This window comes from Heterodontus francisci, chromosome 18, assembly GCF_036365525.1.
Source record: "Heterodontus francisci isolate sHetFra1 chromosome 18, sHetFra1.hap1, whole genome shotgun sequence".
Lineage (NCBI taxonomy): Eukaryota > Metazoa > Chordata > Chondrichthyes > Heterodontiformes > Heterodontidae > Heterodontus > Heterodontus francisci.
In genome coordinates, this window is record NC_090388.1 from 16903927 (window position 1) to 16926737 (window position 22811).

General features: G+C 42.4%; 1 protein-coding gene across 9 annotated transcripts in view; it reads left to right on the forward strand.

Annotated features, from left to right (window-relative positions):
* LOC137379802 (chemokine-like protein TAFA-2) overlaps positions 1–22811 on the forward strand; it is a 264057-nt gene that overhangs the window by 216429 nt on the left and 24817 nt on the right. For all 9 annotated transcript variants that reach the window (XR_010976914.1, XR_010976915.1, XR_010976916.1 and 6 more), the window contains one exon: positions 21719–21871. Coding sequence is in view for 1 of the 9 variants with exons in the window: in XM_068051181.1 (XP_067907282.1) it covers positions 21719–21871 (153 nt within the window). In the remaining 8 variants the exon portion in view is untranslated. The remainder of the gene's footprint in view (positions 1–21718; positions 21872–22811) is intronic.

Below are 22811 nucleotides of genomic sequence, written 5' to 3' on the forward strand. Positions count from 1 at the left end.
TGTCCCTCAAATGCTGAGTCCATTGAAATTTTCAAGACTGAGATTGATATATTGATGTTGGGTAAGGGTATCAAGGGGTATGGAGAAAAGATGGATAAATGGAGTTGAGGTACAGATCAGCCATGATATGATTGAATGGTGGAAGAGGGTCAAGGGGCTGAATGGCCTACTTTCTGTTCCCCTGGTCCGACAAAGGATACAACTTAAGTGTGGTAATCTCTTTCTTTCTATCAGCTATTGAATTTCTTCAATTCCCCCTTTGAAAACTTTAACGCAGAGTTCTCACTACACCAGGTAGTAGTCTGTTCCATTGGTTAACTATAAGTGTGGAGGAGTTATGTAATGAAGGTTAGCTCACAAATACCTTGTATTGACAGTTTTGTAATATTATCAAGGATCTAATCACTACTGCAGAAATGCATTCTCTCCAAATCGCTTTGTCTGGGCCTATTCGTGGACATCAGCACATTTAAAAAAATAATTTCTTATCCTTTTGTATTGGTTTCATGAGAGCTCCAACACAACACAAAAAAAAACAAAAAACTACAGCACAATCTATTGGTTTTGGACTTCTTCATTTTTTACAACTGCAATGCTTTCTTTTGAAATCCAGTCTGCGAAGCTCAAGTTAAAAATAAAGGAAAGACTTGGGATATTACGATGAGTGTAAATTGTTTTCTGTTGTAGCAGAGGTCATTTTAGGCCCAGGTCCCAGTTACATGGGACTGCTCCATCTACAGGAAGCTGATGATGCAGTTGCTGTGTGAACCAGTTGGGGCGCTGATTGCCTTTTAGGCCGACACCATCTGGACCCTAAGGCTGCTGAGGCAAGGTTGTCAGTTTAAAAATACCAGGGAATCAGTCAAGTCAAGGACTCTGAAAATTCACCACCTTTGAGATCGCATTTTTGACCTGACCTCTTTTTTACTGGGTTTTAAATTTGTCACTGCAGCGTGTATGTCAAGTATTTTCCCCTTGCCTTCCCAAAAGTATGGCATTTGTGACACAATTGTTACTCACTATTGTCCAATTGTGCTACTTTGTAAGGTCGTATTAATTATCTTTCAGTATTGTTTTAGAATGCCATTAAAATAACAAGCAATCAAAACAATCTTATCTTTATTTCTTGTCACCTGAAAGAGATAATCTGCTCAACAATTTTACATTATTTATTTATTCTTTCATATCGAGGTTTCAGAATGTCCCAAAATCCTTCATATAAAACATTTTTTTTTTAAAGGCACTTGCTGTTTCCATGTAGCTAATTTGTGCACTGCAAGATCCCACAAGCATTCATGATATAAATGACCTGCTGGTCTGTTTTATTTTTGGTTGAAGGAGAAATGTTGGCCAGGAAAGCAGGAGAACTCTCTCTGCTTCTTTGGATACTGCCAATGGATTGATTATTTTGAGCTGAGAATACTACCACTAAGCCAACTTTAATTGAAGTTTCTTGTGCTGAATAAGTGCCGACACGAACTTTAGTCGTGCTCACTTAGACTGAATAGTCTAGCAGCTAAACAGTTTAATTAATTGCTTTCAGTAACAAATTGCTAATGCCATTTAAAGAGTAGCTTTGCTTCTTTCATATAGAGAGGGTGCGCTGATTAAGCGTTAAGTCAAATGATTTCTTTTGCACTTAATTAATTATCAGGCCCCAACCCAAGCTTTGATTTCACAGAATCATAGACTCTTACAGCAAAGAAGGAGGCCATTTGGTCCATTTTGCTGGGGCCAGCTCTTTGAAAGAGCAATCCAATTAATCCTACTCCTTTGTTCCTTCCCCACGGCCTTGAAAGGGGAAGTTAGTTAAGCACATGAGGTAGAAAGGTACTGAAGGATACGTTGTTGGGCTTAGATGAAGAGGGGTTGGAGGAGGCTCGGGTGGAGCATATACACTGACATGGACTAGTAGGTCTGCATAGCCTGTTTCTGTGTTGTAAATACTTTCTAGTGCTTGTGATACCACCTAGATCTTGTTTGAAATTGAGTAATGGGATGAAAGTCTTCTCCATCTCCAGCTATTAGTGCTCTATAGGAAACAAGGTTGACCTGGTTTCAAACAAGCCCACAGCACACAATTAAATGATCAAAAAGGCCAATAGATTTTTTTTTTATTAGTTCATGTGATGTGGGTGTCACTGGCAAGGCCAGCATTTGCTGCCCATCCCTAATTGCCCTTGAGAAGGTGGTGGTGAGCTGCCTTCATGAACCATTGCTGTCCATCTGGTGCGGGTACACTCACAGTGCTGTTAGGGAGGGAGTTCCAGCTTTTTGTTCCAGCAACAGTGAAGGAATGGTGATATAGTTCCAAGTCAAGATGGTGTGTGGCTTGGAGGGGAACTTGCAGGTGGTGGTGTTCCCATGCGTCTGTTGTCCTTAGGTGGAAGTGGTTACGGGTATGGAAGGTGCTGTTGGAGGCGTGGTGAGTTGCTGCAGTGCATCTTGTAGATGGTACACACTGCTGCCACTGTGTGTTGGTTCTGGAAGGAGTGAATGTTGAAGGTGGTGGATGGGGTGCTGATCAAGTGGGCTGCTTTGTCCTGGATGCTGTCTAGCTTCTTGAGTGTTGTTAGAGCAAGTGGAGAGTATTCCATCACACTCCTGACTTGTGCCTTGTAGATGGTGGACAGGCTTTGGGGAGTCAGGAGGTGAGTTACTCGCCGCAGAATTCCTAGCCTCTGACCTGCTCTTGTAGCCATGGTATTTATGTGGCTGGTCCAGTTCACTTTCTGGTCAATGGTAACCCCCAGGTTGTTGATAGTGGGAGATTCAGCGATGGTAATGCCATTGTTCGCCTTTGTAGCTAGAAGGCTAGAATATAAACATTAAGATATTTTGCTACAAGAATACAAAGCCCTGGTTAGAGCACATCTGGAGTATTGCATACAGTTTTGGGCACTGCACCTTGCAAAAGATATATTGACCTTGGGAGGAGTGCAGTGCAGATTCACCAGCCTGTTACCAGGGCTCCAAGAATTAGATTATGAGGAGAGATTACATAAACTAGTCTTATATTCCCTGAACTGTTGAAGGTTAATGGTCATTTGATTGAGGTCTTTAGGATATTGAAAGGAATTGATAGGGTAGATAAAGAGAAACTTTATCCACTCATTGGGGAGTCTAGGACAAGGGCAGAACCTTAAAATCCGAGCCAAGACATTCAGGAGAAACGTTTCTTCGCACAGAGCACACAAAAAACAGCTTAATTAATAACGTAAATTCTGAGATTGATAGATTTTTGCTAGACAAGGGTACAAAAGGAGGTGATAGAGTTAAGATACAGATCAGCCATGATCTCATTGAATGGTGGAACAGGCTCGAGGGACTGAATGACCTACTGTTGTTCCTATGTTCCTATAATTCAGTTCATGGCTTAATGAATTGGTACTAATTGGTTCTGCCTGACAGACTTGATGTGGGGACTTGGGTGCTTTTTGAAGGTTGGGTCTGAAACATAAGATTGGATAGAGAAGGATTTACTCTGTAGCTGACCCATGCCAAATTTGAAATAAAAACAGAAAGGGCCAAATTTGCCCTGGGTTTGCTTAGGGCTGACAACGTGTATGTCAGAAAGGGGGAAAAGAGCTTTACATTCCTCGCCAATGTTGAAACAGCTCCTGTCCTCTTAAAGAAATCTTCCTTGCACAATGATGGTAATCAAAGCGGTGGAAAAATTAATATACATGTGTTATTGTAAATATATTTTTTCAACCCACTCCCCTTTGCAAAGCATCTTAGGACCTTTCCTATATCAAAGGCACAAAAAGAATGCAAATAGTTGTAATGTTGTATTGATGCTCAAGTGCTTAATAAATCAGTATGAGATGATGAAGGAAAAACAACTAGATTTATTATGGTGATAACACATTCACGTATACTGACTCTTTACTAGCTTACAAAGTCCATTCTGCAGACTGAGCTTGTTCAATCTGCATCTAGCCAGTTGCCTAATTGATAACTACGTCCTGATGTTGAAGTAACATCTTCAAATTCTCAAGCTGATCTATCATTACATTACATAATAATTATGAAGCCAGGTAACATTTGTAAGGAGGAAGAGCTCACACTTTTATTTCCCAATACAAATCATAGAATCATAGAATGGTTACAGCAGAGAAGGAGGCCTTTCGGCCCATCTTGTCCTTGCCAGCTCCCTGCAAGAGCAACTGAGCTAGTCCCATTCCCACGCCTTTTCCCCGTAGCCCTGAAAATTATTTCTCTTCAGATAATTATCCAGTTCTCTTTTGAAAGCTTCGATTGAATCTGCCTCCGCCACACTCTTAGACAGTGCATTCCAGATCTTAACCACCCACTGCCTAAAAAAGTTCTTCGGCATGTCGCTGTTGCTTCTTTTGCCAATCATCTTAAATCGGTGTCCTCTGGTCTGGATCCTTCGGTCAATGGGAACAGTCTCTCTCTATCTACTCTGTCCAGACTCCTCATGATTTTGAACACCTTCATTAAATCTCCTCTTCTCCAAGGAGAACAGACCCAGCTTCTCCAACCTATCCATATAACTGAATTTCCTCATCCCTGGAACCATTCTCATGGATCTTTTCTGCACCCTCTCTAATGCCTTAACATCCTTAAGACGTGTGAAGCTAAGAACTGGACACAATACTCAAGTTGAGGCCAAACCAGTGTTTTACACAGGTTTATCATAACTTCCTTGTTTTTGTACTCTATCCCCTTATTTATAAAGCCTGGGATCCCATATGCTTTATTAACTGCTTTCTCAACCTGCCCTGCAACCTTCAATGATTTGTGCATATATACGCCCAGGTCCCTTTGTTTCTGCACTCTCTTTAGATTTGTACCCTTTAATTCATATTGCTTGTCTTCATTCAAAATGAATCACTTCATGCTTTTCTGCATTAAATTTCATCCGCCCATTCCACCAGCCTGTTTATGTCCTCTTGTTTATCACTATTCTCCTCACAGTTCACAATACTTCCAAGTTTTGTGTCATCTGCAACATTAAAGCATTTGAGTTCTGCTGAGGGCTGTTTTACTACCAGTTGTGACAAAAAAAACTAACCTGCTTGGGATTAGTTGCATATAGCAGCAAAATTCCAGCTTTTCACCAAACAGTAAAATATTTTTGCCTTGATAAATACTGAGGAGAGAATATTATGTATATATATATATACTCCTGCAGTGCCAGTCGGCTTTTGATTACTTTAGGTCAAGTAATTTGTTTCAATACACAGATTACCAATGTGGGGAAACTGAAACATTTCCAAATTTTGCGCACTAAGTGCTCACAGGTCAAAATTGCAACTTCTTTCTTAGATGGTGCAACAGTATAAATGACATGATACTAGTACCTGTGGTGGCATAGCTTCTGCCTAAGATGCTGCAGCTTCATAGCCTGAAGTATTGCTCTGGCTACACAGGGGATAGGCATTTGGCTTAGAAGGATATGGGGGCTAAAAGGATGAAATAATGAGCATAGGTTGTACAGACAAGGCTTGTATTCCCTTGAATATAGAAGATTAAGGGGTGATCTAATTATTGTGTTAAAGATGATTAAAGGATTTTAGGGTAGATAGAGACTATTTCCTCTGCTGGGGGAATCCAGAACAGGAGGCATAACCTTAAGAGTAGAGCTAGTTCAAGTTTGATGGCAGGAAACATTTCTTCAGACAAAGAGTAGTGGAAATTGGAAACTCTCTCCAACAAAAGCTGTTGAGGCTAAGCCAATTGAAAATTTCAAAATTGAGATTGATCGTTTTTTCTTAACATTAAGAGTTATGGAACCAAGGCAGGCAAATTAAGCTAAGATACAGACAAGCCATGATCTAATTGATCAGTGGAACAGGTTCGAGGGGCTAAATGGCCTCCTCCTGTTCTTATGTTCCTATGTGCCTAACCATACGGGCCAGCAATGTGGTTTTTAAATTAGAGAAGATCCAGAGCCACAGATATGAAGTCACTTGGAAGCCACTGTTCATGTGCAATGTTGGGCATTCACACTTGTTTCAGCTAATAGGGCAAATGTGAGAGCCAGTATTCAGAACACATTGTGGAATCCATCAATATAAATACACTTCAGCTGGTCACATACAATGAAAATGCTGCAAGATACTTAAAATTCAGCAAGGTTTGCTGTTTATTTCTTGTTTACTGCCAAAGATATTTCTTTAGTAGCTCCAGGTCTGATTCTGTATGGGAAAATCTTCTGAAGTTCCCACCTTGAAATAATGTGGGCGGAAATTTGGTGCAAAAAGATGGGCCGCTGTTTGGAATATCTTTATTTAATGACTTCTTTGAAAAAGCAAATCCTCTTGTGATCAATCACTTGTCGAGAAGCACAGGATATAATAAAGCATAATATTGAATTTAACAAAATCAAACATAGTCATCTCAAATTCTATTTACTCTGGGAGGAGTACGTCAGTACAAAACTGCGACAATACACTATTCTTGAGGAAATAATGCAGACTTGTTAATGCCACTCTGAATTGTTATCTGTAATACTGCTTTCAATCTCCTGATGATATAAAAGGCATTGGTGCTGTGGTATTAAACAGGGCTGCCTCACTTGTGCCTGCAGGCTTACAGCTGCAAATGGCATAAAAAACTCGAGGTTCATGAGTGTGGGTACTTACCATAGCTGTGAATGTGCAGTAATATTCCTGACTTTCAAAGGAAACTGGAAAAACAGTGAACGTGTGACCTATTTTACCCAAATACATATTACTGCTGAGTCTATTGGCCCGAGGGCGAAGGGTTGAGTTTCCATAAATTGAGTAGATTGACTTCATGACAACTTGGCACGCATCAGTTTCTCGACATTGGGTCTGTTCCAACATTTAATCTGCAGCCGACACAGTGTAGGCAGGAGGCCAGGGCAACAGTTTTTGAGGCAATGACTCGAGGTGGCATTGGGACACTAAATTCAAAACAAAGTATTTCACTGACATTTTATGCTATCAATTTAATGTTTGATTGATGCCAGTACTTGTGTAAATCTGGCCCTGAACTAGTTGAAGAACAGCAGCTCAATATTTATAGCTGAACTGGAGAGTTTCATGCAGTTTCAAGCTGGTATTTAGATACTCAGCATTTGCATCAGCAATCACAAACAAGACGGCCATCAATATGTACCGAGGCCATCGATAAGTAACTTCATCATTTCAGTAGCTGCCCAACTAGCCCAGTTCAAAAATGATCTACACAAATGGCAGTTCAGTTGTGTCTCCTGTCAGCCTATTAAACAGAGCCAGCTGCACAGAATGAGGTCAACATGTTCTCTTAGATCGACACATACAGATATATAAAGATGCAAGCGTAACAGTGCTGTATATTTGCCAAACCACTGCTGAGAAATACCCTGCTGCTTGTGGTACAATTGGGGGCAGCTCTTGACTTTGGAAGAGGACACCTGCACTTTCATGTGAAGCTGAGTTTGGAGAAGTGTATAAATACAAATATAAGAAATAGGAACAGGAATAGGCCATTCAGCCCCTCAAGCCTGCCCCGCCATTCATTAAGATAGTGGCTGATCTGTAATGGGACAATATTTCAGCAGAGTCCACTCGCCGCCTCTTGTATTTTCATACAGGAAAGTAGAACGGCAAAGGGCAGAAGCAAGAGTGTTGACAGGAACAGTGCTTTAGGGTTTGGAGGAATTGGGAGGAAACCATGAGGGCTATTTTGGAAGGGAAGGAAGAAGAGGCCAGGAGTGGTTCTATGGTGGGAGGAATGAACTGAAGAGATGGGGTAGGAGAGTCACAGCTGGAACTAAGAAAATAACGTCTGTATTTTCAACACCTGTATGCTTTCCTGTACTGCTTTTCTTCTTGTCAAATACAAATGCAAGAGTAGCAACTCAGGAACATTAGCCAGCCATACAGCTCATTGAGCCTTTCTGTCATTCAGTTAAATCTTAGCTGATATGCACCTCAACTTCATTTACCTGCCTTTTTTTCTTACAAAAATCAATTGAACTTGAAAATTTCAATGATCCAGCATCCACAGCAACAGAGCGCGAGTTCCAACAATCTGCTATCCTTTATGTGAAAAAGTTTCATTCCTAATTGTCCTTGCTATAATGTCAAGTTTATACTTCCTTGCTTTGGTTTCCCCACCACAAAGAAATAATTTCTCTGTATCTACCCTATTGAATCTCTTCAGCAACACCTTGATTAGATCATCCATCAACCTCTTAAACGCAAGGGAATACAAAGGAAGTCTATGCAACATGTCCACATAATTTAACCCTTTAAGTCCTGGTATCATTCTGGTGAGTCTGAATATATCTTTCCCAAGGTTCTATGCCCAAAACTGAATGTGAAATTCCATACCAAGTTTTACTTCCTCACTTTTGTAGTCCAACCCCCTTGAGATGAAGACCAACATTCCATTTGCCTTTTTGATTGCTTTTTGTACATCTGTGCTAGCCTAAATCCTTTTGCTCCTCCTAGTTTCTCACTGTTAAGAAAGTATTCCGATTTGTCTTTCTCAGATCCAAAGTGGATGACCTCCCATTTTCCCACATTTAACTCCATCTGTCATAGTTTTGTCCACTCACTTAATCTGTCTGTGTCCCTTTGGAACCTCTAGGACCCATGTACACAACTTAACTGTTCCTCGTTGTCATCTGCAAACTCATGCAGCTCTCTATTTCTTCATCCAAGTCATTAATATATTTGTTGAAAAGCTAAGGCCGCCACCACCCCCCCCCCCACCCCACCCCCATACAGATGCCTGGGAGCATCACTTGTCACATTCTGCCAATCAGAGAACACTTCCTTTTTCCCTACTCTTTGTCTCTTACCTCCCAATCATGTTACAAGGTTACCTCCAATTTTGTGTGCTTTCACTTTTGATAATAATGTCGTATGTGGAACCTGATTAAATGTCTTCTGAAAGTCCATATCAACAACATCTATAGACACTCCCCTGCCTACTGTGCCAGTGAACTACTCAAAAAGTTCAACTAGATTAGTCAAACATGACCTACTCTTCAGAAATCCAAGCTCTCTTTGATCTGTTCATAGTTGTCCAAGTGCTCAGTCTTTGTGGCCTTGATGATAGATTCCAGCTAAAATGTCAGGCATACTACAGCTTAAGTTACAAAGCCAATGAAGATACTTGTATTTACATGTGATAGATTAATTAGTGTCATTTTTGAGATGTCAGTTGTTTTGGGATTGGGCCAGTTTTTAAAAAAATAAAGCTGTTGGCCTTCTATTACTCATTTTCTAAATAGACTTGTATGTTATTCAGTCACCTAGGGTTCTAAAAGTTTAGTTTAGTTTAGTTTAGAGATGCAGCACTGAAACAGGCCCTTCGGCCCAACGAGTCTGTGCCGACCATCAACCACCCATTTATACTAATTCTACACTAATCCCAAATTCCTACCACATCCCGACCTGTCCCTAGATTTCCCTACCTATACTAGGGACAATTTATAATGGCCAATTTACCTACCAACCTGCAAGTCTTTTGGCTTGTGGGAGGAAACTGGAGCACCCAGAGAAAACCCACACCGACACAGGGAGAACTTGCAAACTCCACACAGGCAGCACCCAGAATTGAACCTGGGTCGCTGGAGCTGTGAGGCTGTGGTGCCAACCACTGCGCCACCGTGCCGCCCAAAGATATAGCTACAGAGATAATGGATGTGTGGCTATGATTTTTCAAAATTCCCTGGGCTCTGGAATGATCCCAGCAGATTGGAAATTAGCAAATGTAGCACAGCTATTCAAAAAAGGAAGGAGGAAGTAAACTGTGAACTACAGGCCAATTAGCTTGACATCAGTTGTCAGGAAAGTGCTGGGATCTACTATAAGGAAGTCTTAATGGGCTTAGAAAATCATAGTATGATCAGGCAAAGTCAACAGGTTTTACGAAAGGGAAATAGTGTTTGACAAATGTATTAGAGTTTTTTGAGGATGTAACTAGTAGGGTAGATAAAGAGGAACCAGTAGATGTAGTATACCTGGATTTCCAAAAGGCATTTGATAAGATGCCACATAAAAGGTTTAACGGACAGAAAGCAAAGAATAGGGATAAATGGGGCATTTTTCAGTTGGCAGGCTGTGACTAGTGCAATGCTGAAAGGATCAGTGCTGGGGCCTCAGCTATTTACAATTTATTTTAATGACTTAGACAAAGAAACTGAGAGTAATGTATCTAAGTTTGCTGATGATACAAAGGCATGCGGAAATGCAAGCTGTGAGGAGGAAACAGAGAGACTGCAAATAAATATAGACAGGTTAAGTGAGTGGGCAACAAGGTAGCGGATGGAGTATAATGTCGGGAAGTGTGAGGTTATTCACTTTGGTCGTAAGAATAGAAGTGCAAGATATTTTTTAAGAGGTGTGAAACTTGTAAGTGTTCATGTTCACAGAGACTTGGGTGTGCTCGTACAAGGAACATAGAAAGTTAGCGTGCAGGTACAGCAAGCCATTAGGAAGGCAAATGTCATGTTGGCCTTTATTGCAAGGGGATTGGAGTACATGAATAAAGAAGTCTTGCTGCAATTGTACAGGGCTTTGGTGATACCACACTTGGAATACTGTGTGTAGCTTTGGTCTCCATATTTAAGGAAGGATATACTTGCTTTCAGAGGCAGTATAGCGAAGGTTCACTAGATTGGTCCTGGGGATGAGAGGATTGTCCTGTGATGAGAGGCTGAATAAATTGGGTCTATATTCTCTGAAGTTTAGAAGAATGAAAGATGATCTCATTGAAACTTACAAGATTCTGAAAGGGCTTGACGGAGTAGACACTGAGAGGTTGTTTCCACTGGCTGATGAAGCTAAAACATGGGGCACAGTCTCAGGATAAGGGGTCAATCATATAGGACTGAGATAAGGAGAAATTTCTTCACTCAAAGGTTTGGAATCTTTGGAATTCTCTACCCCAGAGGTTTGTGAATGCTCCATCATTGAACATATTTAAGGTTGAGATGGACAGATTTTTGGTCTATAAAGGAATCAAGGGATATAGGAAGTGGGCAGGAAAGTGGAGTTGAAGCCCAAGATCAGCCATGATCGTATTGAATGGTGGTACAGGCTCGACAGGCTGTATGGTCTACACCTGTTCCTATTTCTTATGTCATGGCTATTAGTGTCCAGCATTGACGGCACCATGGTGTCCATTTCAGGTGAAAAATTTTGACCAGATTTTGCTGAACTTTCCAAATTCAGATTAACTTGGATTTTAGGCTCACGTCATTGTTGCTGCTTATAGGCTGAATCTGAATTTAGAATTTTTTTTGACTACATCAAGAACATAATTGCCAACCACTCATCTTATGAATGTGCAGTCAGCAATTCCAGTTTGTGCTCATGCAAATCATGTGGTGGCTGAAATGTTTGTGAATCTCTGGATTTTGCAAATCATCTCTTCTGCACAGGTAATGAACTTTGTGCAAAATGCGACAGAGACTCATTGCCATGTTTTGAATAAGGCAGGACTGTTTTCTGAGCTGGTGAATATTAACCAAGTGCAAAACTGATTGTGTTTATTGCTACCAATGACTCCAAGACGATCTGCTGACAAAGTATGATAATTGGAGTAAGATTTACGACCAGTTGGCTTCTCCTTGTATTTGCCAAAGAGCTGAATTTTTGACATTATTGTAGCAGACTTTCATGTGGGAAATGTTTTTGTTCAGGTGATCAAATGTATGCCGAGGATTTTGCAGATGCCTGTTTTGTAATTGACATGGCAGAGCAATGTTTCAAAGTGCACTCACTTGATATTAGGGCTGTTTTCTCTAGCTCAGAATGTCAAATTCAAATTTGAAGAGTTTGCAGGTGTTATCAATCCTGTTAGAGACAAATATTTCCCCATTGATTCTGGGATTCAAGTGGTTTGCTGAGATGGTTGGGCTATATGTCACATCCATCTATACAGCACTGAAAACATCATTGCTCGGTGGGGGGTAAAATTGGACATGGGTGGGAACACAAAATTGGCTTTTGCCGACCATTATATGACATGCCTGCTACTTAGGTCTAATGAATTTGGTGGACCTGCATATTGGGCAGGGCACAAAAGGGCGATCATTGCCACACCGCCTGCTTTGTGCCCCTTAAGTCAAGTCCAATTGCACCTCCAATGATCACAATTCAAATAGATGTAGAACATGATTGCACCCTCATATACAATGTAAACAGTTTCATTTTGAGGCTTATAATAGCTTGTAGTGGCACTGGGCTTAATAAATGATGCCTATCACCACGCTGTACAAAACAGGACCATCTCTATCTGCCAGCAAGATGGTGGAGAATATCTAGTTCATGTATATATTGGAACTCAGGGTGTAACTCCCATCTTCCTTTAGTTTTTATAGCTTTCTGTGTAATCCTTTTTGAAGGCAAAATACCAGATATTTCTCAAACTTTCCATTCGAAGACACATGCAATTACCATAGTTTCCACATTTATACTTGGTTCCTTTCTCTGGGTCTTCTCTCCATGAGGCTCAATTACACTCCAGAACACTGGAAAATGCAACCAAAAAAAAAGTCAAAATTTTCCCAGATTGCCATCAAAAATGAATCAGAGTTCATGCCACCTTCAAAAATGTGTAAAATATGCACTTTGTTTCTTCCCCTTTAATACAACTGATAGAATAGCTGCAGCAAATTATATGACAAGTTCATGTCCCACTGCACTCCCATTGTAACTACTTCTTGTTACCATATCTGAGGCCTTTGTGTTTCAGTTCTTGCAGAGAAATTAATGGAATCATGGAATGTGATCCCAAGACGTTAATAAAAATACTTACATTCAATGCAATAAAAAGGAATTTAATTTATTCAATCATTATGGCCTTGGTCGTGAACCTTTTATTCAGGGCTGGTTTTCAGTTCTATGTTGTTTTGCGAGTTGTCATTTCTTGATGCTCTTTGTCAGCTTTTACAAGTTTTTATGACTGTAACTATGTGAAAACTATTAGCTGAAGGATGACAATTCAGTGGCACAGTTTAATAGTCTGACACTTGCTACACCAAAACAATCTGATATTAGAACAAACTGTTAGGAAAGTGAAGGAATTATATTAAGAAACATTCTTTGATTCTGTGTAAGTCTTTCATACCCTGTGACATCCATAACAGAAGCGTCTGAGAGTTTCTGTGGCTGATATGGCTCAGTGAGTCAATGTACCATTAATAGTGTGCCATACGAAACTGCACATGTTCCATCTGGGTTATCTAGTCTCACTTGCGATGTGTTGTTGGGAGAGGGAGAGAGAGAGAGAGAGGGAAAGAAAGGCTGACTTGAATTTACATGACACCTTTCACAACCTCAGGATGTCCCAAAGTGCTTTACAGCCAATGAAGTGTTGCTGTGTTCATTAGGGGGAGGGAGAAATCAGTCAGGTATGTACCATTTGGAATCACCCAATACTATAGGAAGGATGTGATTGCATTGGAGAGGGTGCAGAGGAGATTCATCAAGATGTTGCCTGGGCTGAAGCATTTCAGCTATGAAGAGAGACTGGATAGGCTAGGGTTATTTTCCTCAGAGCAGAGAAGGCTGAGGGGGGAACCTGATTGAGGTATACAAAATTATGAGGGCATAGATAGGGTAGATAGGAAGAAACTATTTCCCTTAGTGGGGGTGTCAATAACCAGCGGGCATAGATTTAAGGTAAGGGGCAGGAGGTTTAGAGAGGGATTTGAGGAAAACAATTTTCACCCAGAGGGTGGTTGGAATCTGAAACGCACTGCCTGAATGGGTGGTAGAGGCAGGAACTCTCACAACATTTAAGAAGTATTTAGATGAGCACTTGAAATGCCATAGCACACAAGGCTATGGGCCAAGTGCTGGAAAATGGAATTGGAATAGATAGGTGCTTGATGGCCAGCACAGACACGATGGGCTGAAGGGTCTGTTTGGCTCGATCTGAATATTCTGTTGAACACCCAAATGGCATTCCAACTTAGAAGTTAAAACAAACTATCCATACAGATAATAGATTGCTGAGAGGCAGCTAAAGCTGAACTGGAATTGAGGGGTACATATGACATCATAAATCATGAGAAATAACCAAGACTAGTTTATTAACATCGCATGAATCCTGAGCTTCCAACTATACATAGTAGAGCATTTAGCTTTTTGCCCAGCCTTTTCTAAAAGATGCTCTCGAATAGTGTGCTAGGTGTGTGTGGTACAAAGCTTGTTGAGTAAACACAGGTAATGAAGCCTTTGATAGGCATTAGTTACTGTAAGATCTCTTTTGGAGTCAATTTAGGGAAAAGATTTCACCTCGTTACTACTTGTAGTTCAATCATAAACTTGTTATTCCTCCTTCCATTTACAATCTTGCTGCAAATAGAAAAGAGGAGATTCTCATCCTCCTAAAACTTAAATTGCTACAATTTGCTGTTTTAACCTATTAGGAAAGCTTACACGCTGTTCTCGTAGCTTCGAGCAGCTGCCTGTTACCATAGAAACAGGAAGTTATTAGGCATGGTCACGTTTCTCCTGGACTGGTTAGAGGCCCTACTGAGAATCATAGGGGGTTTATTTCCTGATAAGAAAAGCTCAGGCACAAATCTTATCACATTCATTTTGCATTCCTCTGTTTATTTTAAGATGACTAATATGCATTTAAAAATAACACACAGATGGACATCGAAAGAGTGCTTTAAACATTCTTACCTTAACTTTGCAGGCTCAAGAATGTATTGTTAGTCACATCAAAGGCCTCCGAAATTAAAGTCTAAAATCGCCTTATAAATCTCAGAATCCATAGCAATTTCTGCACCGTTTGAAGTCAAGTTAATAATTCTAAGGTAGAAGTATATTTTACTTCAAACATAAATACTTTTTTGTTAATTAACCAGTATTTTAGAATGCCAGGACTAACTGACTGGTGTCATGCTAGGCCCCCACCTGCCAAGAATGAAGCGGGAGACTGTGTGTTGAGCCGGAAGAGATAAGTGAGGTTTTGAATGAGTACTTCTCTTCGGTATTTACGAATGAGAAGGGGTGTATTACTGAAGAGGACGGTGTGAAACAGACTGGTAAGCTCGAGGAAGTGCTCGTTAGGAGGGAAGATGTGTTGGGGTTTTTGAATAACTTGAAGATAGACAAGTCTCCCGGGCCTGACGGGGTATATCCAAGGATGTTATGGGAAGCAAGGGATGAAATTGCAGAGCCGCTGGCAATGATCTTTTCATCTTCTCTGCTGACGGGGGTGGTACCAGGTGATTGGAGGGTGGCAAATGTTGTGCCCCTGTTCAAGAAAGGGAATAGGAACAACCCTGGGAATTACAGGCCAGTTAGTCTTACTTCGGTGGTAGGCAAGTTGATGGAAAAGGTGCTGAGGGATAGGATTTATGAGCATCTGGAAAGACACTGCTTGATTCGGGACAGTCAGCACGGTTTTGTGAGGGGTAGGTCTTGCCTCACAAGCCTGATTGAATTCTTTGAGCAGGTGACCAAGCAAGTGGATGAGGGTAAACCAGTGGATGTGGTGTACATGGATTTTAGTAAGGCATTTGATAAGGTCCCCCATGGTAGACTTATGGAGAAAGTCAGGAGGCATGGGATAGTGGGGAATGTGGCCAGTTGGATTAAGAATTGGCTAACTGATAGAAGGCAGAGAGTGGTCTTAGATGGTAAATACTCAGCCTGGAGCCCAGTTACCAGTGGCGTGCCACAGGGATCAGTTCTGGGTCCTCTCCTGTTTGTGATTTTTGTTAACGACTTGGATGAGGAAGTCGAAGGGTGGGTCAGTAAATTTGCAGATGATACAAAGGTTGGTGGAGTTGTGGATACCGAGGAGGGCTATTGTCGTCTGCAAAGGGACTTGGATAGGTTGCAGTGCTGGGCTGAAAAGTGGCAGATGGAGTTTAACCCTGAAAAGTGTGAGGTCGTCCATTTTGGAAGGACAAACATGAATGCAAAATACTGGGTTAACGGTAGGGTTCTTGGGCATGTGGAGGAGCAGAGAGACCTTGGGGTCTATGTGCATAGATCATTGAAAGTTGCAACTCAAGTGGATAGGGCTGTGAAGAAGGCATATGGGGTGTTAGCGTTCATTAGCAGAGGGATTGAATTTAAGAGCCGTGAGGTGATGATGCAGCTGTACAGGACCTTGGTAAGGCCTCATTTGGAGTACTGTGTGCAGTTCTGGTCGCCTCATTTTAGGAAGGATGTGGAAGCCTTGGAGAGGGTGCAGAGGAGATTTACCAGGATGTTGCCTGGAATGGAGAATAAGTCTTACGAGGAAAGGCTGAACATTCTAGGCCTCTTCTCATTAGAAAGGAGAAGGATGAGGGGCGACATGATAGAGGTTTATAAGATGATCAGGGGAATAGATAGGGTAGACAGTCAGAAACTTTTTCCCCGGGTGGAGCAAAGCGTTACAAGGGGTCATAAATTTAAGGTGAAGGGTGGGAGATATAAGGGGGATGTCAGGGGAAGGTTCTTTACCCAGAGAGTGGTCGAGGCATGGAATGCCTTGCCCGGGGAAGTTGTTGAGTCAGAAACTTTAGGGACTTTCAAAAGGCTTTTGGATAGGTATATGGATAAAGGAGAATGATGGGGTATAGATTAAATTGTCCTTGACAGAGGACAAAGGATCGGCACAACATTGTGGGCCGAAGGGCCTGTTCTGTGCTGTATGTTCTATGTTCTATGTTCTATGTTCACATTAGTTTTGTCATGAACATTGATTTTCAACTGTTGTTGGAGTGAGGAAATGACTTGTTAAACAGATCAGCTGGAAAAAAATTTACATACTAACAGGCATCGAAGGTGAGGAAGCGCATTCCAGGGCCTGCTAAGGAGGATACAATCCACAAGGGCCAGGATTGGTTAGACCAGCTGGTCACACGATTACCTGGCTGTTTCAGGGTTTTCTTTGGAACTGGCCACAGAGAGTTTGAACTCAGAGTGTCTGTTTGCTCCTGGACTGAGGAGACCTCTCTCCTATCTGCTCCCATTTCTTTCTTACAAGCCTCTAAATCCACTGAAGACACATGAACCCCAAGATAGAAAAGTCTGCTACAGCGAACATTGTTTAAGAAGAATACTGGGCCCCAACGAAAAGCAAGATCTACTTACAATCAAGGACTTTACAGTGAGCTCGAAGAACCATAACAACAACTTTTAAGATATTGCCTCAAACTTTTCCACTTTATTTTTCTTCTGCTCTTTTCTGTCTCTGTTTGCATGTGTGTATCGCGTACGCATGCCAGCATGGGCGCGTCGTGTATCCATAGGCATTAACCGAATTAGAGTTTAAGTTTAATAAACTTCAACATTTCTTCTTTAAACCTAAGAAAGCCTGTTTATGCTGGTTTCTTTGCCTTATAATTGGAAAGTTGTCCAGGCCTCGCTGCCGTAGAGCAAGGTACTGAGGACACAGGCTTGATACACTTGGACTTTTGTGTTCTGTGTCAGTGCGCCATTTTCCCACACTCTCTTGGCCAGTCTGGACATAGCAGAGGAAGCCTTTCCCATGCGTTTGTTTAATCCTGCATCAAGAGACAGGTTACTGGCGATAGTTGAGCCTAGGTAGGTAAAGCCAAGAGTGACGTCTCAATTCATTCCATCTTCGCTGCCTCCGGAGAATCCTTGGCATCAGGTGGCAGGACCGTATCTCCAACACAGAAGTTCTCGAGGCGGCCAACATCCCCAGCATATACACCCTACTGAGCCAGCGGCGCCTGAGATGGCTTGGCCATGTGAGCCGCATGAAAGATGGCAGGATGCCCAAGGACACATTGTACAGCGAGCTCGTCACTGGTACCAGACCCACCGGACGTCCATATCTCCGCTTTAAAGACGTCTGCAAATGCGACATGAAGTCCTGTGACATTGATCACAAGTCGTGGGAGTCAGTTGCCAGCGATCGCCAGAGTTGGCGGGCAACCATAAAGGCGGGGCTAAAGCGTGGCGAGTCGAAGAGACTTAGCAGTTGGCAGGAAAAAAGACAGAAGCACAAGGAGAGAGACAATTGTGTAACAGCCCCGACAACCAATTTTATCTGCAGCACCTGTGGAAGAGTCTGTCACTCTAGAATTGGCCTTTATAGCCACTCCAGGCGCTGCTCCACAAAACACTGACCACCTCTAGGCGCGTATCCATTATCTCTCGAGACAAGGAGGCCAAAAGAAGAAAAAAGAAGAATTGGAAAGTGGTGAACAAGGATTCACCAAGGGGGAGCTAAAATAAACCCGGTTATGGTAAGACCAGGTGAAGGCTGAAAGGGAACCCTAGACCTCTCTCACCGGGTCGTAACACTGGGGTTGAACTCAGACATATGAGTTGGCCAAACATAATATCTGACTGTGTTCAAATATTGTGCATTCAGTTGGCTTGAGTCTCTTTTTGGCATAGTGTAGGTTTTGCTCAGATTTATTTCATGAATCCTATTAAAGAATGATTGCGTATGTGCAATATTGAAATGTTAGCGTTTAGTTTCACAGTTTAATCTCCCTGTACATGACGTTCATCTTCATGAGTGAATTACTTGATGTAAATACCAAGCCAGTTGTCTCCATTTGTTTCCCACGTGTTTGGCAAGCATTCCCTGTTTAAAGAATGACTGTGTGTACAGACAATTGAAGTTTGATTACAGGCCTGTCATATAGAGTAAAAATAGATCATTGACATCATGGGCTGAATTTTGCCACGGAGGTGGAGGCGAGTCTGTAGGCGGTGGGGGGTGGCAGAGGGGAAATGGGGGAAATTCAGATAGTTGTGCGTTGAGACAGCTCCCCAATGCTGTCCAACTCCGAGCGAGTTTCTCGGCGTGGGCTGTCATGGGAATTGGCAATCCCCTGCCTGGAGACTGGCAGCCAATTAAGGCCTAATTAGGGGCCATTTTCAGCGCTTGCTGTCATTTTCCTGGCGTAAGACATCCCCCCCCCCCCGCCACCACCAGCCCCACCCACTGAGTCTGGAGGCTGGCAACAATTTGGAGGCAGCCTCCGGGCAGCAGGCTGCAGGGTCATTGGTTCCTTCTCTCACTGGCCCTATGACTGAGCCACAAGTATGAAAAGGCCACGGCTGCAGCCAAAACCATTCCTGTGGAGGAATTTCCCCGCCACATTGATGGCCTGAACAACTCTGGACGCCTTTAATTTTAAATTTTCAGCAAGCTTCCGAGAGTGCCTCCATTTTGTGCCGCCCACGTGCTTGCCTTTCTGGTGGGACTGCTAGTCAGCTTTTGCTGTGAGCCCTCTCATTGGGCCGCCTGCCTCAGGAACCTGCCTGTCATCCTTAATTCGATGACAAACCTGGAGGCAGCCAATTAGGAGCCCGCCTCATGTAAAGTTGCACCAGTGAATGCCTTGATGACAAGCACGATCTCGGGACCTGCATATAGTCCTGACGTGGGGCTCCTGTGGCCCACGGGAAAATTCAACCCCAATATTCTGTGGAGAGTTTTATAATAAACATTAAAATAAACAAAAACATGAGGGCCACAGATTAACTCTACACAGAATGACTGATGTATTTGGACAATTATCTTAGCTGTCAGGGACAAGATTTTCATGTTCAGTATACATGTTCCCTGATAAATATTGTTATACTTCCAGCAGTAAATGCATTCTTTATCTACGTTTTTATGATTTTGCCTTAAATAACAAACCATGGAAATCCACTCCACTCTGCATTAGCCTAACTGGATTTAACTAAATAGCAGAGATTCAGCAATGGCAGCCAGTGAGAAACTAATCTATATGACTGCTCTAATACAAAAGCAAAATACTGCCAATGCTGGAAATCTGAAATAAAAACAGTAAATGCTGGAAATACTCAACGGGCCAGGCAGTATCTGTGGAGAGAAACACTCCTTCCAAGTGAAAGTGCAATCTACTTGTACTTTAAATTTAGTATACTGTGTTCGCTGCTCACAATATGGTCTCCCCAATGTAGGGGAGACCAAATGCAGACTGGGTGACCACTTTGCAGGACATCTCCATTCAGTCTGAAAGTACGACCCCGAGCTTCCTGTTCCTTGTCATTTCAATTCTCTACCTTGCTCCCATTCTGACATTTCTGTCCTTGGCCTGCTACAGTGTTCCAGTGAAGCTCAATGCAAGCTCAAGGAACAGCACCTCATCTTTTGACTGGGCACTTTACAGCCTTCCGGACTCCATATTGAGTTCAACTATTTAAGATCATAAACTTTGGCCCCATTTTTATTCTTTTATTGTGTTTATTTTTTTGCTGGTTCTTTCCCCCCTCCCCCCCTTTTGTTTTTTCCTTAATCTCTTTACTTCTGTTTGGATGGCTGCTAACCTGCCATTCACACCTCATCCAGAGACACCTTGTGTTTCTTTACCTGTCCCATTACCACTCCCTTTGACTTTGTACCATGCAACCTTTTGGCATTTAATCTCTCTTGCCCTGCACCCTATCAGAGACCTTCCCTTTTGTTCTTCTACCCACCCTCCCCTCTTTGACTTGCTCAAAGCCTATTACATTTCTAACTTTTCCCAGTTCTGATGAAAGGTCACAGACCCGAAATGTTAACTCTGTTACTCTCTCCGTAGATGCTGCCAGACCTGCTGAGTATTTCCAGCATTTTCTGTTTTGATTTTAGAGGAAGTTTGACTGGATTACATGTCTAGCTTGTGACCCAGAATTAGTTCCTCAGGATGTTCTTTCCCCCTTCGTTGACCTAAGAACACTGTAGTGCTCCCATCAGGACTTTGTTTGAGATTAGCAAACTGAGCTTGCAAACAGGAATGAATTTCCTTGGCCTGTCTGGCTCAGTGCCAACATCAACTGTTGCCTTTATGCATGGATAGACCTTTTGCTTAGATTGGGCGGTGGGATGCAGGATGAAAATGATTGGTTGGGCGAGGGGGGTGGATGGTTTGGGGGGAGGGGGTGGGGTGTCAATAGTGTATTCTGTAAACCAGTACTGGATAGTGTTATACCACCTGGGACCATTTCATTGGGAGATTTGACCAGAATGAGGCCATGGATTCTGAAGGGAAGACATAGTATCCCGAGACAAGCTGCAATGATAGTGCCATGAGATAGTGCTATCAGCCACATAAATGCGGTGGCTACAAGAACAGATGAGGGAGGCTAGGAATTCTGTTGCGAGTAACTCACCTCCTGTCTCCCCAATGCCTGTCCACCATCTATAAAGCACAAGTCAGGAGTGTAATGGAATACTCTGCACTCGCCTGGACGGGTGCAGCTCCAACTACACTCAAGAAGCTCGATACCATCCAGGACAAAGCAGCCCACTTGTTTGGCACCCCATCAAACACCTTCAACATTCACTCTCTCCACCACCGACACACAGTGGTAGCAGTGTGTACCATCCACCAGATGCACTGCAGCAACACACCAAGGCTCCTTCAACAGCGACTTCCAAACCCGTGACCTCTATCACCTTGAAGGACAAGAGCAGCAGATGCATGGGAACACCACCGCCTGCAAGTTCCCCTCTAAGCCACACACTATCCTAACTCGGAACTATAACGCCTTTCTTTCATTGTTGCTGGGTCAAAATCCTGGAACTCCCTCCCTAACAGCAGTGTTGGTGTACGTAAACCCCAAGGATTGCAACGGTTTAAGAAGGCTGCTCACCACCACCTTCGTATGGGCAATTAGGGATGGGCAGTAAATGCTGGCCTAGCCAGCGACACCCACATCCTCCGAACGAATAAAAACAGTTCTCCCCAGCGATACGGCCAGCATTTCAGAGTAAGTGGGGATATCTATGCAGTGACTTTCCACTGATCTGCCTGATTATTGTTGCACAGCTCACCATGTTAAGACTGGCACCTGCGAGGTAGTGGCTCTGCACAGATGTTGCAATAAGAACAAAATTGAAGAGCGGTCGCAGACGGTGAAGTGCTCCTGTTTCCCTGGACAAGTAGCAGGAACGACGCGTGCTGCTCCTTCATGTGTTGATGGTAGGTTTGCTTTTTTCTTTTTAACAAACCTGGTGAATTCTTGAATGTGAAAGCTAGAAAACTATCAATTCCCCCTCCCTGTCCCCACGTTTGTGGCTTCTTTTTTCTACAATTCCCTCAGGTAGTTATCAGATTGAACGCCAAACTGCATTCTATCTCATTTTTAATGTTGTATTCCTGTACAATCCATTGGATTGAAATCAATAGCACTCACCAAGGTAATTTGTTGTGCAGTTCCAAAAAAAAACAGAAAATGAATCCAATTGTAATGTTCAGATAGAAGGCTTTCTGAACTATATTTAAAAGGGTCTATTCACTCATCTTGGATTTTATGAAGATTCTGGGTTCCTAACATAACAATATGCATTGGAAGGGTGGCCACCAATGGAACACAGGCTGCAGCCTAGGTTTTATTTCACAATCCATTTTGATGCCAAAAGCCAACACCATAGGTCATCTCTGATAGGGGAGGGTACAGAATTGGTCCCTCACTGATCCAACTCAAGCAAACCATCAAATTTGGCTCAGTTCATTTGGCTCCTGATTTTCAACCTGCTGCCCTGGTGTAAAACCGGCATTGCGGCTTGTCTGTCTGTTAACAGTACTACCTGATATTTATTCCCATTGATTATTAACAGAGCTTTTTATTTAAATGGGGACGCTAACATGGCTCAGTTTAAATAACTACATATTTTCTGTCTGCAGCTCATTACTGGTCTGCCAGTCATGAGATCATTGTAATGTCTATCAAAGTGACATCTACTGCCTTCTTGTAGTGAGTTCAGGATATATTCCTTTGGGGTCTCCAGGTAAACCTTAAGTAGAGCATTTTGATCAGCCAGCACTCTTGTTACAGATCAGATTAAAGTAATTTAGAAAGGAATTAAAATAATCAAACTGGAAAGAGACTTGCTGTCAGCATTCCAGCTGATGATTCTTG